Source organism: Megalops cyprinoides, chromosome 1 (genome assembly GCF_013368585.1).
Source record: "Megalops cyprinoides isolate fMegCyp1 chromosome 1, fMegCyp1.pri, whole genome shotgun sequence".
NCBI classification, from domain to species: domain Eukaryota; kingdom Metazoa; phylum Chordata; class Actinopteri; order Elopiformes; family Megalopidae; genus Megalops; species Megalops cyprinoides.
In genome coordinates, this window is record NC_050583.1 from 28,689,458 (window position 1) to 28,704,796 (window position 15,339).

The window sequence follows — 15,339 nt, forward strand, 5'->3', positions numbered from 1 at the left end:
TTTTCAAATATAAGTGGTGCACCGTTTAAAGTTTCTTCAGCAATTACGAGCTAAAGACAACTCTCCTGCTCAGATTCCAGTAAGGTGTACCCAGTTCAATCAATGACATCTAGGGTCTTTTTCCGCTAGCAAGGCAGTGTGAAAGAATCCCTTTGCACTGCTTGTGCCACGGTGGGCGTTTAGGCTCTGACTGGATGTGCATGTGCTTCGGATGTGGTGTGCGTGGCTTTGATCATGGGCCTGGATATGCGGGCGATGTGATGTGCTGTGAACAGTGCAGAATGTCACGTCTCTTTCCCCCTATTCTCAGACTGCATGATGAACATCCACAAGCGCTGCGTGGCCAACGTGCCCAGTCTCTGCGGGACTGACCACACGGAGCGGAGGGGCCGCATCCAGATCACCGCTGACATCAAGAGCAACGTGCTAACCGTCTCGAGTGAGTCACCCCGTCACACTATGTCTGCTCCCTGCTGTCTCGGCCTCTCGGCCTCTCTCTCTCTCTCTCTCTCTCTCTCTCTCTCTCTCTCTCTCTCGCTCTCTCTCTCTTGCGCTCTCTCTCTCTCTCTCTCTCTCCCTCCCAACACCGTCTCTCTCACCTTTCTGTCTCCTACATGCATACACACACACGGCATATCAGATGCTGAACAGGAGACAGTATAGTCTACATAAAAGTGTAAAACATAAGGAGGAGTAGTTTAAGTAATAAGTAGTCTGTAATTTTATTGTCGTGGGCAATGACAAATAAAGCTCTCTTATCTCTTAAGGCCTTAGACTGTCGGATTGAGGTATAAGGAATAAGGCATGTGATCAGTTCGCAAATCAAGTGAGCAAAAATACAGGAGAGAAAAAGAAAAAAGTTTGAAATAAAACAAAAGTTGAAAGAGGGCCAGTGTTGTTTTCCTCCAGCAGGATATCAACTTCAGTTTAAAGAAACAAACTTCATAGTAGTATAGTATACTTTGCCTGATTGTAACTCTTCGATGTAGTCTGTATTGCAGCATGTTCGTCTCTTAAAATTGTCACCCTGGAAAAGTGCCTTCACCAGATTTGCATGTGAGCATGCTGAGCACATGCTCTGCCTTTAACTGTCTACATTCACTCACTACACCTGGCCAGCGCCCGAGTTAAGTTGGAATTAACCCCAATAAAGGAAATAGCTGGTGTATCCTGAACCCCACAAAGGAGTAGCACATCTATTTAGCATGAAAGTACATAATATCTACCAAAGTAGATACGTGAATTCCCCTAGTTTTGTCTCTGATTGCCACTAGGGCACCGAGGGGATGTTTTTTGCTTGTCACCTTTATTGGTTTTTTGTTGTTGTTCTTTGTTTTGTTCGGTGATTATTTTGTCCTCTCAGACAAATGGTTCATGTTGATTGGTGTAAACAATATTGTTTACATTATCTTACAATATTGTAACCTTGGGTTTATCAGCTTTTTCTTGATTTTTTTTTAACATGAAATGCAAACTGTGAAGGACTCTGTGACAGTTTTTGTTAAAATTTGAATATGTGCACCTCTGCATCAGCAACCCGTTACTGTCTTTACTTACAGTGATAAAGTCTTCACAAACAACACCACGCACACATACACATGAATACCCTTGTGTGTAGTAGCTGACAAATGCATGTGTGCGCGCGCGCACACACACACACACACACACACACACACACACACACACACACAAACACACTTACATACAGAAGTGTGACCAAGAGCAATGATATGTATTACAGTGACTGAAAAATGTGTTCCTCATTTCAATGAAAAGAGGGGAACCAAAGCTGCATTGTGATACAGAATTTTACGTTCAATGGAAGCCATTAGAGAGAAGGTTCAAATTCACCTAATGATACCATGGTGTCATTGTCACCCTGACCTCGACCTACCGCTGCCACCTTCAGAAAGGAGGGCAGAAGTCCACCAAAGCCTTTAATATTTTTGCAGTCTTCCTTTCGTGGTATCATCACATTACTAAATCTATCCACACATATTACAAGATGCAGTTGCTGTTTCCCTCAAGTGTACATCCTCTCAAAACGTGGATGCAAAAGTGCGATACATAGCGTGACACCGCACTCAGCCAAACAGCTTTTCATCAGTCTGTCAGGGAGCTGCTGAGGAGGTGCAGGACGTGCATGGTGAATAAGGTTCTGACCTCGTTAACAAGGGTTAGCTTACCTTTCTTTATGGGCCTAACTTAGATATAAAATGATAGAGAATTGCACGCTTAACAACAATACCTCTATATTTGGGGATGGTCCCAATAGACAGGTATAAAAATGCAGAAATGTATTTAGTTTTCAAATCAAGTGACAGTGAAGTTACGCTTTCCATATTTTATTTTCACAATACAGACAATGTGATTGGGGAGAGAATGGCGATATCATAAAAAAAAAAAATCACAAAACCCAAACTACGATGATTTCATTCCAGCTGTGATATTTTAAACTATACTGGGAATTTTTTCTGTGCAACTTGTGACTTGTTTTACTGTTCCAGGTCAAATACAGTCACATATACTGAACTCATTTTATGTAAATGATTAATCATTTCCATTCAAAGCAAAGGCAAATGTAAGATTTATGTGGGTGGTGTGGGACAGTGGAAATAAGAGTTATTTTCTCACTATTTGTCACTTATAATCTGGAAGTATGTATACATGGCTGAATTACAGAAGCTAACAAAATGCCAAACAAAAATTGTTATGTTTAGAAATGTATGCGCATTGTAATGTGATTTTTAATGCTGCTCCATGTCATCAAAAGAGAGGCTATGATTGGTGCAGGTTAGCAGAGGAGACCAAAGAAAGCCTAGATTGTCTCTCTTTTAGTCATTTTGCTAATTTTCAGACACTATGTACACCATTGGTAACATATGAGCGGGTCTCTGGAAAAGTGTATTTTTCCAAACAGAAAGTCCAAAACTCCTGCACAAGTCAAATGAGGACATACATCTCTCAAAAACAAAAGGTGATGGGGCAGAGGTATGACTGTTTGTACCACAATAGTGGGCCAGTAAGAACTAAGATCAGTCAAGTGATTGGTAAGGTATGTGGTGAAACTCACACGCCAAGCGTTGATGGACTGTGCTCTTTTTTTTACAGTCTTCTCTACTTGGTCCAAATACCCCATTAACAAAGGCACCAAATTCATCAAACAGTCCAAGACCACTCCTTCATGTCCTAGTGCAATTACATCGCTGTCAAGATTCTACATACAGCTCCAAACAATCCAAATCACCCCTCTATTAATTACAGTCAGCGCTAGCTTTGAAAGTGCCAGCTCCAGGTTTGCAAAGTTGACCATTTGGTACAGTATTGATGAAATCCTGCCTCAAAATGTCATCCATCTCTATCACAAACACTCTGCAAGGTTGCTCTGTTGGCATTAGAGATAATTTGTTTATTATGCTAAAATAAAATTCAATAAAATTCAATTTTATTTGTATAGCGCTTTTTACAACACAAGTTGTCACAAAGCAGCTTTACATTGATCCCAGGCCTGAGACCCCCTGAGAGCAAGCCTAAGGCAACAGTGGCAAGGAAAAACTCCCCAATTAACAGGAAGAAACCTTGAGCAGAGCCCAGCTCAAAGGGGGAGCCCACAAAAAAAACGTTTGTAGGCTGTTTGCCATCAACACCATGTCGAAAATGTAGTCTTTTTACTTTCTTTTTCCTCCATGAGCCCTGAGTTTTGCGGATCAGCCAGAGGTCTAATCATAGCTCTCTGCTGCCTCTCAGTGGAAAATGCCAAACATTGCTGAAGAACTGAAGAAAATCAGATGGTCTGGTGTTCGTCACCAAGGAAAATCAGTTTTGGCTAATTAAATTCAGTTCCAGTAAATAGACTCTAATGCAATCAAAGCAAGTGTATTGTAATTATTTAACACATTTTAAGAACCATCAGGTAGGCATAAGACAAAATATCACAGTCCCAAATTTCATGAAAGGAGAAAATGACAAAATGTTTCGTGCCCCTGAGAACATTTTGCAAAATAAAATTACCACATGCCTTTAATTAAAATTGGTTTGAATGTAATATACGTTTTTTTCTGCCCATTACTCCTCAGCAGTGCTATTTCAAAAAGTACTTTATAAAATGGTCTCTCCAATCCATTGTTCCTATTTGCATGACAGTGTTGAAAGAAATACCAATGGAATTTTTATCCATGGTTTTTAATATCATTGTATACTATTTTATACTATCATTGTCACTACACCTCATTACACCTGAGGGGTTTTTGGTGAAATGAAAACCAGCAGGCAATGTTGGGCTGTTTGGGCTGCCTTGTCATAAGGTACAGTGTCCTGATCTTCTTGTAATGTCATGTCTTGACACTAGGTGGAAGCAGCACATCATTTTTTAGGCAGGGGAAAAAAAAAACACATGCCGCATCAGCTCCTCCCTTTGTCAAGCCTGATGCAGCCCTCTTTTGAGCCCGCTGAACATGAAGGGCAGTCATTTATCAGAAGAACCTATGCTTTGTCATGGGTGAAATTGCTACATTGAAATGACATTCATATACTCTACTACATTGGAATCACATAGGAATGATTTGGCTGAAGCATGAGTTCAGCTACAATGAAAAATTGCAGTGCCTGAAATAAATCTGAGGGTGTGTTGAGTTGTGCTGAATTCTGAGTCACATCCAGGGGGCAGTGTGACTACACTGTCTGGATATGTGTGGCCCTGGGGCTCTGCTTCACAGTGCAGCAGGGGGAGGCCCTGGACACCCTGCAGGGCTGTAGGCTTTCTCTTTGAGCCTCCCTGTTCCACAGTATTGTCCCAGACATGCTCCACATGCTGTAACGCACAGACATCAAAACCCCATCCAAGGAGGGAGGTGTGGCTTAACAACATTAGTGACGTGGAAGGTGCCAAGTAATTGGAGGAGGGCTTTGAGAGTTTTCATATTTCCTCTTCTTGCTTATGCCCCTCTTTTTCCCATAGTCGTACAATCTTTTTTGTGCAAGATCTGTCAGTCATTACAGATTAAGGGCTGTAGGCAGGCCATCATCCCTACTTTTCGGTTAAATGGAAACATAACTTCTATTGGCTAAGAGGTGGATGGTCATATGATTTATATAACTTTATATTTTGTTGTGCACGTGTTGTGCACGTGTTGTGATACGTTCTATTTAAAGGTACATCCAGACAAACAGCATGTTTCAATAAATTGTTTTACTGCAAATTGTGAATGTATGTTTGTATGTACAAAACAGTGTCTGTTAAGTAAAATTGTCTGCATTTACTGTCCTCCTATTCTTTATGCTTACATCTCTGCAGCCGTGTTAATCTGGATATTCCTATTGACTAAAATTATTGTTCTTGATCTTTTTCAGTGTATTTCAGTGTATGAACTAACAAAGCGCACTAACATATTTAATTTTGGCATTTGTTTGCTTTAACTTTGTTATTATTGCTTGATATAGATAATCAGTCATCAGCATTCAAGTGGCACTGTAGCTATGTGTGCTATTGCAGCAACCAGCTAGCTGAGTTAATAAGCTAGTAATACAGTAAACCTCTAGCAAACTAGAGTAGAATATATACCTTGAATGGTGTGAAAACGCTAAGGATTGTAATAATTTTTTTTGTAAAGTGTTTAATATAATGAGTACCCAAAAAGAAAGTTACTCTATTCCGTAGACTGAAAAAGTAAGATGGAGAAAGGACAGACAGAGGACCTTTCATACTGGGGTGAACCATCACTGGTGAATTCAGATTGGCAGCGCAGACTTGGAGACCACACATTTTGTATTTTACATAAAGATGCTGACACAGTGAATATTAGTTATATGTAGGTTAGGTCAGTCATTTTAATTTTTTTCACGCTTTTCTGCAATTACTTGTATTCTGTATTTGGAGACCTCATAGTCCGCTCACCTCCTTTCTCATCCATATTGTCTGTTTGCAGATTGGAGCCAAGTTAGAAGCAGGAGAAAGGGACGTATTGGGCGGTGTAGCTTTATTATTAGTGCCGGCAGGGATTATGTGTGCCAAAGCAAGGGAAACTGCATGCAAATATGGCTTGTTTTCCACAGGCTTCAGTAGTGTAAGCTTGGTGGTTGTTTTTACATTGTAGATAAACAGCACTGAAGGTAATGTAAGATTTATTTTTGGAGTGGCTATCAGTGTTCAACATAAGTCCTCCCTCTCCTTGCCTTTGGTGTTGGCCTGGCGGCATCCTTCCTTGGTAATTGTGTCTGGAGTGGGGGCTGTTTCTCCACAAATTGGCATGGCGCTTGTTGGGCCACCGGTGGAAAGTACATTAGGAGATCAATAGCACAATGATTGACCTACATCCTTCAGAAGAGAGACACAAACAGATGTCAATTTGTTGGCTATTGGATTGTCCTGGGTAGACTGTCGGAAAGCACCAGGAGCTGGCGCACTGAATTTCATGGTCAAAGAGCTTGAGGCGGACCAGGAAGGACTTAATGGAGAGATGATGTTGAATAACTGATTTTGGAAATTATGAAGCCTTCTGCATTTGCACGTTTTGACCTTTGATTTTCTGTCTCTATAACCTTTTTTATAACTAAGTCATCAGATGATTCCAAAATCTTCTCTAACCAAAATGTATAATATAAATAGCTTCATTGTTATGGTCTGATTTAGTCTTTTCTTTGAACTTGTGTGGTTAGGAAGTTTCACCTCATGATTTCTTAATATCTTTATTTTTATTGTTGTTTTTAGTATGTTACCATATAGGAAAGGTTTGTCATTTAATACATTTGATTGAGTTCTGACTGAATATGAGTTTGATGTTTTGTGCATTCAGTTGTGTCCCAGTCTGTTGCTTGATTTCAGAAAATTGTATTCCTGATTGTTTGGCTTGTTAAATCTTTAGGAAAAATTCTAAGACACTGAGGTCTTTGTTTATGTGCGTGAATGCACAGCACTTAAATGGAGTTTACAGTGCAGTAACCCACATTTACCTGGCTGCGTCTCAAGCTGGGCTCCACAGTCAGCAGGAGAGTCGAATCCACTATGTCTTGCTCACATGTACATCCAGACAACAAGGGACGTATTAATTTGTGGTCGTTAGTGGAACTTTAAATGTTTCGGAAACAGGAGATTAAGTTTAATACATTGTGTCTGCCCAAGATTGAACACATCATTAATTTTGGACAGGTCTTTATAATTCTTTATCTGGGAGCTCAATAATGATATTTTGAGCTGAATAATTCCAGTTTATTTTCCACTCTATCAGCAAAGACTCAGCTGCATTAGTGGCTGCGTGCTCCCATTATTCTACACAATGATGTATGGGCTTTTAATTGGTCCTGCAAATGAAGTTAAGTTCAAAGCTTTGGAGACCCGGTATTCCCACAAAAAGCCCTCCACTCCCCAATCAAACTTCTCGAGAAGCCAACGGAAGAGCAGCAGAGAAACTCGCAGGCCTTTATTTCATTGGCTGCTTTTCTGCAAGCGGTGAGGATCCGCACTTAAAAGCACAATGGGCTCTGCACAATTAGGCAATTAATTAGAAACTAGCATATTCTTAGTTTACTTGTGTTGTTCTGAAGTATTCCCAGGATGCCAGCTCTGTAGTTGTGTTCTTTTATGATCAGGATTTACAATGTTACAGGGTAAGGAAGGATCAGCTCTGCTTTGTTCTGCACCTATTGACTGATTGATTGTGTCCCTTTTCATTTTATTTGGAAATGAATAAATAATAAAGAGACCCATTCTTAGTAATGTGTTAATACAGCACAAACCATTCCCTCTGTCTTCAGAAGTATAAAAATTGCATGTTTAGATGTAATGGCTTAATTTATGGTAATAATTTCTATCTTTGTACAATGGCAAGTTCTGCATTTTTAGTGGGCGAATTTGTAAAACTTCCATTACTTTTTTAAATTGAGGCTGTTTTATTGAAATGGAACGTTGGCGATTTATTCATACCTAGTCTTTTGTGCTGTTCTCTCACAGCCCACTCTATTCTGGCTTCCCTGAAAGCTACAGATGTTATGAATGAGAAAAATACCATGTAGCTCTTCTCTGATTGGCTCCAACCCCCCAGCCCCTCCGCCCACCCAGCCCTTATTATCTACGCTTTCAATGAGTTAGGTGGAGTTCCACCGGCTAGTTTATATTGTATATTGATCGTGAAACCACTGTTTGTATTGCATTAGGGTCCCTGAGGGGAAATGTAGCATTTAGACTTTTAATCAGTTAGGGGAAATTTATGACAGGGCCTCCCCACTATCGATTCTCCCCTCTTTCTACACAGTGCAGCCCACACAGACACCGACAGTGAGCCCACTGGAGCTCTGTGGCCCAGCAGCCACTAAGCAGGCCCAGGAATTTTACCACACCACCGAGTGTGGCTTGGTTCTTATCTGTGAGTGAGCGTTTATCGTGAAGAACGAAACCAACTCAAGGAAGACTTACCACTGTCCACACAGGGGTCTCTCCAAACCCAGCCACAACAGGTCAAATCAGGAAGCCAAGGACAAAAGGTCCCCGTTCAAACCTGTGTGTCGTGGAGTCGGGGTTCATACTACAGAGATCTAATGCACCCAGAGCCCTGTGCACTCCATTTTCACCTGCACCATGACCTCGGTGGACATTCATCTGCATTGATGCTCCCAGCTGCTGGTCGGCGCTCTCCAACTCTGTTTGTGCGTTCCATTTTTCATTTCCCATTTTCTGGGGAATGTAATTAAATTGTCTTACCCTTTGAATAGTTAATGAGGGGATCTTTCCTGTCTGAAGACCTGAAGACCTCTCATGCTGAATTCAGTGTGTAGCCTCTGACTGCAGGCATTTTTAATCCATCACGCTGTCCTTTATCATTTAATGTCACTTCAAGGCAGTGCAGATCCGTTCAATGTGTACCACAAGATGAATGAAAGCATTTCTCTCCATTCAGTGCAAAGTCCTGTCATTTACGCTTAATGAATACTTAAACACAGGAATGGCCATTCCCTGCTAAAAGGTCATTCCGCCCCCTCTCCCTCTCATTCTCCCTCCCTCCATTTAAACATTTTAAGGCTTTTCATTTGTTTGCGATATTGGTGCAAGTTGTGTAGATTATGCTGAGCGTGTTTACAGAGACGATTATCTGGGATCAACCTCTGTGTACCATTTTTACTACTATATGTGAGGTAATTTATAAGCCATGGGTCTTACGGGGTCTTCGGGATGCCTCTGCTCTCTCGGTCCCAGCCTGGTGAAAGGCAGTATCTTTGGGCCCCAGCACAGGGGTGAGCCTCTTTGCTTTCTATGGAGGGGTGCAATGTGGAAAAGTACTTTTCAACTCCAGATGCGTGACCTGATTTCTCGAGCTCCCAAGTTTAGGAGGTTCTGCGGCATTCTCCTGCCAGTCTGACTTTAATACCTGCTGTTCACCCATCTGTAAATGTAGGCGCAAGCTCTGACCACGGGCGCTCACCTGTGACGGACTAGGCTCGCTGCGAGGAACTTGTGCATTTAATGTAAGGGTTCCCGACAAACCCCTGCTCCTATGTAAACCAATGAATCAGGGAGGCAATGAAGCCTGGTAAGGGGATGTTAACCTGGTTAGGGATCCTGAGTTATCACACCGTGTTTAGAGTGGTAGAAAAGTAGTGCGTCAACTTTTCTGCAAGTGAAAGACTTTTAATCAATGGTTTTGTTCTCCCCAGATAAGAGCGTTGGTTGCAGTAGTCGGAATCCAAGTCTCAAACCCTATAAACAAAGGAATGCAATTATAAACAGTGCAGGTGGCAGCACAGGCTGCACTTGTGTCTGTTATCTTGGCGAGGGGAAGTCCTCTCTCCTCTCCGCCGCACACCTCCGGAGCCGCGCAGATGCGTGTCCCGTAAATCATGTGACAAGGAAATCTTGAGGCCGCTGCTGCTTTACCTGATTAATTAGATGTATTATCAAATGCAAATTGTTGTGTTGGTCAAGTGGTTGGGGAGGGAGGTATGCTACGAAAACAAATCCTATTACAGGAATAATGGCTGAGCAATTGTACAGTGCAAAGGCATTCTCAGCCAAAATCTGTTGAGCTTTAAAGGATTTATTGCAGGATCTTGGCAGCAGTAATTTCCACTAGGAATACCCCAGCAGTGTTCGGTGTTGAGGAGATGTTCCACACACTCTTATTGTAGGGCAACAGCTGATAGGAAAAGTCTGAAAAGAAGTCTCGGGTGGTCCTACGTAGCGCCTGTGTAACGGAGTGTGATTCAGGGTCTGGGGTGTTGAGAGGGGCCAGGTGGCAGGCAGACAGGTGAGAGAGTTTGTTGGAGGTGTGGAGTAAAGCGATGGCTACATCCATAGTCTGCTTTAACCAAAGGGTATGAGGACTGTGTCTGTGGTAGCTGTCTCCATTTCTCAAGTGTTTCTTTCTTTCTTTCTCTCTCTCTCTCTCTCTCTCTCTCTCTCTCTCTCTCTCTCTCTCTCTCTCTCTCTCTCTCTCTCTCTCTCTCTCTCTCTCTCACTGTCCTCAGTTAAAGAGGCTAAGAATCTGGTGCCCATGGACCCCAATGGCCTGTCTGACCCGTACGTCAAGCTGAAACTCATCCCCGACCCCAAAAGCGAGAGCAAACAGAAGACCAAGACCATAAAGTGCTCCCTCAACCCCGTATGGAACGAGACTTTTACATTGTGAGTTTCACACACTAAATTATCCCGTAAATTAATTGTAGCCCTAAACTTTACAGTGGTGTGTGTCTGTATATTGGCTCTGTTCATCTACACAGAGCTTGACGTGTGATCTGATATATGCGCATACTTCCTTCGTTAACATCTTTCCCACTCCCTTCCAGCAACCTGAAGGAGTCGGACAAGGACCGCAGGCTGTCTGTAGAGATCTGGGACTGGGACCTGACCAGCCGGAATGACTTCATGGGATCGCTGTCGTTCGGGATCTCAGAGCTGCAGAAGATGGGAGTGGATGGATGGTAAGAGAAGGAGGGAGCCGAGGCGCTGCTGTTCAGCCCGAACGATCTGATGACAGAACGCCCAGTGTCTGAGCGCTGAGGGCGTGTCACACAGACAGAGATACCCAGCCGCGCGCAGGCTCCCCCTCCGCAGGGCACCTCTGTAAAAATGCCTTTTTCATGCACTCCTCTTTGCAGGTGAGAGCACGGTGAGGCACACGCCACACTTAGATGGTGCGAGGCTGTCTGACATGCAGCCGGCGATGCCTGACACAGTTCTCGCAGCATTAGCCCCTCACTGGCCAACTTTGCCCAAACACTGAGTGTATTTGTTCAAGTCGGCAAAGACGCACGTCTTACAGGGTAATATCTGTCACCTGCCGGCTACATCTGAAGCCAGCCCATCCCTCCCTCCTGAATGATTTAGAGTTACTGATTGTTTCACTCTGCCTTCATGCATATCCCCCTCTCCGGGCAGACATTAACAGTGGGCCTTGCGGTATGTCTGTGCAGAACAGTGTTGTACTAAAAGAAATCCCTTTGCCTCGGGCTCGCCTTCATCAAATAATCATTTGAAAGCTTTTCATTACGTTTTGCATAATGTTATCACTCTGCTGCAGCATCCCGCTGTGTGACGGACCCAGATAAGCCTGGTCCTGTGGACAGTTGTGCTTCTCCCGCCACACGCCTAACTGGACCCAGTGCAACTGTCTGTGGTCCGGCTGCAAGAAACTGATCCCGGCGCTCGACACTTGTATCTAGTGACCTCCCCCAGATCCAGTAACTACCGCGAGAGTTTCTCTTCCTAATTCCACGCACTGTGTAGGTATGCAGGAGAGAAGCTTCCTTTGTTGACGTGCGAATTCTGACAAGGTGCACTCGTCCTTTCCAGCGTGTAGGCCACGGTTTCTCTCTCTAATTATTTTTCGCACTCCTTTATTTAAAAGACAGTTACTTTTGCTCCACATGTTATCGCGCTGTAAGTGCGTTTCCTTTCCCCATTCTGCTGACAGCACCAAACCGTGAGCTTTTAATGAGAGGGAAGTGTTTGAGGGGAAGCAGAGGAGGAAGCACAAAAGTGTACTAATGTGCCGGAGCAGCGAGCCAGCTCCCTCGCCCAGCACTACAAAGCGGGCTGCTTTCCCCGCCTGATGAGGTGCTTCAAAAAAACACAAAGGAAGAGAGAATTCAGTTGAAAAGAGGAGGGCGAGAAAAAAGAGGCTCATTTGAGCTGTGGCGTAAAGGGGGGGGGGGGGCTTGTCTCTTCACCCCCGGAATGTGTCACAGGTCCGGGTTTGTGTGGCGTGGTCTCCATGCATCCTCACTGTTCCTCGCACGCCAGCAGAACGGGCACAGGCACGCCAAGCATCACCCCCGTTGCATAAAGTGGGCCTCGCATCTCCAGTCTCAAAATTAGCAGTCAAGTCAGTGTCAAATTGGCGTACGGCAATGTTTCAACCCACACACTCCTTGTATTTCCGTAAAACTTTAGCTTGCGCTCTTCTGAGTCAGTTATAATTTGCGGGTTGTTTGACAGTCATCAAAAGATGTTTGAGGTTTGAGAGACTTTTTCAGAGTTGGTAATTACCGCCTGTACCAGGTATTAGGCCATACCAACGCCATCCATTATTTCATCACCCAGAGTTCTTCAATGCTCTTGCCAATTAGCATATTCCTTTTATTCATATCGATTAGAGAATTACCGTCACTGTGAAAGAAATCGATCGAAACTGAGTGGGGAGGATGGTATCGGAGGCCAGTATTTACAGTGCGTAATGGCCATTGCATGGAGTTCACTGGATAAACAGCAATTAGCTCCCTACTCTCCAGACTGCCCTCCTTTGCTTGTTTAAACCAGACGCATTCTTTTCGAGAGCTGTAATTAAAACCAATGCAGGTTGTGGCCTCGGGTAATGTATTCACTTCACAAATTTTCTTCACCCTCTCCAACCACTCTATGACAAATATTTGCGTGAAAAGGCCTTTTCTGTGGTGATGAGTGAGTGGTAAGTGATGTAACTGCACATGTCCGCTCTCCTGTTACTCTTAATGTGCCATCTCATGCTGTGTGGAACACCCTCTGAATCAGGTCTTGCTCAAGGCCACAGGCTCAATCGAATCACGTGCCTCCAAGGCACCCCAAGCAGAGAACAAGAGAGAGAGACTGGTTTTACTGCAGACCGTGTTAAGGAGAGCCCTAAGTATGGCTTCTCCAAGTGTACCTCTCCTCTCCATCTATTCTGAGACCAGTGAACACCCAAGTCCTTCTGAGATCTCGCTCACGTCTTGTTACGCTGCTACGCCGGTAATGCAGTCTCACTTAGCGGCACCATCCTTCCATTGTCAGTAACAGAAGCAGTGAGTGCGCTGACTTCACCCATGTGGTCCATGTTAAGCATTAATTGTCAGAACTATACCAGTTTCACATTCGAACAAAAATACAGGGTACACGTGTTACATTTACTCTGCTTGACTCGATAGGTCCTATGATGAAGCCAGCTGTAAGTGTCCAGTCTTGTTAGCTGCGGGACAGTCTCTTATGGTTTCCCTCTTGCAGGTTCAAGCTACTCAGTCAGGAGGAGGGCGAGTACTTCAACGTCCCTGTGGCACCTGAGGGGGATGACGGCAACGAAGAGCTGAGACAGAAGTTTGAGGTGAGTGGGGACTGTCCCCATCTGGACCTCTCATCCCCCACGCAGGGTCCTGCGCACTGGGCTATGCTTGTTTTGGACAACTCTAACAGAGGAAACCTAACAGAGCAGCCAGTTATCTTTTCTCCTCTTAACAAAAATCAGCCCAGTTTTCCGTCTCTCTCTCTCTCTCTCTCATTTGCATTTACATACCTGTTATCGGAGCAGAGCCCTGTTTTCGTAATAATTTATAAAATGCTCAATAATGGAGGCGTCACCTAAATTACACTGGAAAAGAATTGTCCCCCAGTTGATATCCGTTTCCCTTTTGAATATTGTAATTTATTTTACATACCCGTGAGTGTTCACCAGAGTATAATAGTCTAGTGTCGCCAGAAGGCACCGTGCCCCAGTTATGAATTGAATAAAAAGTCTGCACCGCCACAATAAACAAATGCAGTCTAGCATGAAAGTCAGAGAAAGGCATTAAGTGTTAGGTAGGGTAATCACAAGATCAGTCAGGGGTTTTCTTCTGGGAACCCCGTGGAGCTCAGCAGTCACTTCTGTTTCTGGGGTTCAGGGAAGCCGTCATGGCTGGAACCCCAGCACCGGGGAGAACGCTTCCCTGCCGCACGAACAGTTTTACACTTTTAGCTGCTTTGGAAAAAGTCCATTTGCAACCTCCCGGTGCCACGGCGGCTTGGCACTGTTGCTCCCGATGTTGCTGCAGTGTCAGCAGCCACCCGTGTCTCTTTTTTTCCCAGATTTCTGAGAAATGCAACTTTTCCCCAGGACTAAGCGGGGGGGGAACGTTACTACATCAAAATAAACCTCTTTTGCAGTCTCCCGTTTAGTCATAGTCAAGAAAGGCTCACCTTGAACACGCGAATCACACGCAGGGCCTCCTGGGGAAATTTCTCTTCCTAACTTGACATTTCCAATTTAAGAGATTTGTCTGTCCACTGACCAAGAAGGCCGCTGAATAATTCACCCAGAGCCTTCAGCGGAATGGCTGCTTAAATCTTCATGATGGCATTATTAATAAGTGGCTTCTGAAAATGATGCCCTATCATACCTCTGCAAGGTGTGCTGTGTAGAGTGGATTCTGACCAAAAGCCGCATGCTCTGTGTGTGTGTGTGTGTGTGTGTGTGTGAGAGTGTGTGTGATCTGCGGTGTGCAGGCTCTGGTAATGCAAGACCCTAGTGTCAATGCAGCCTCATTCCCGCCCTGCTCCCAGACCCCCAGTGTTCCAATACATTATGCAGCAGTTTGAAAAATACAATTTCCTCCAAAAGCATTGTTGTGGCATTATCGCGGGACAAAAGAATCTGCCACACAAGCTATATGTAAATTCAAATTGCAATTTTCTTTAATAATCCCAGAACATGTTCAGTAAACAGAAGCAGCCCAGAATGAGATTGAAGAGACAGCTACTGCCATGCCGCCACTGTCTGCTTCAAAAGCCCATCTGGACCAAAGATCAGAATTGAGCAGAATGGCCAGGAACGGCGGGCCACCGAATGATCCTCTTCCCTTTGTTTATGTGCTCTCTAAAGCTGCAGTGTTCATTGTTCCAGCCCTCCTTTCTCACTCTGCCACGTCTCCGTGCCCACTGATAGCGGGATCATCGCAAATGATGCTTACACAAACAGAATGTCTAACCACAGTTTCATTGCCCTCGTTGTCTCTCCTCAAGTCCTCATTAAGTAAAGACCTAGTGCCCCCCTGTGAAAGTGTGGGAGTCACACCAGAAATTGCTGATATGGACTCTCATTCAGTCGCATGCTAGTTTAAAAGGATGCTGATATATGCTGATTGGATCAG

The 15,339-nt window shown here is 44.0% G+C and overlaps 1 protein-coding gene across 2 annotated transcripts in view; it reads left to right on the forward strand.

The window, feature by feature from the left end:
• LOC118774668 (protein kinase C beta type-like) overlaps positions 1-15,339 on the forward strand; it is a 113,096-nt gene that overhangs the window by 56,724 nt on the left and 41,033 nt on the right. For both annotated transcript variants that reach the window (XM_036524082.1, XM_036524072.1), the window contains exons 5-8: positions 311-439; positions 10,453-10,609; positions 10,771-10,905; positions 13,442-13,538. In XM_036524082.1, the coding sequence (XP_036379975.1) occupies positions 311-439; positions 10,453-10,609; positions 10,771-10,905; positions 13,442-13,538 (518 nt within the window). The remainder of the gene's footprint in view (positions 1-310; positions 440-10,452; positions 10,610-10,770; positions 10,906-13,441; positions 13,539-15,339) is intronic.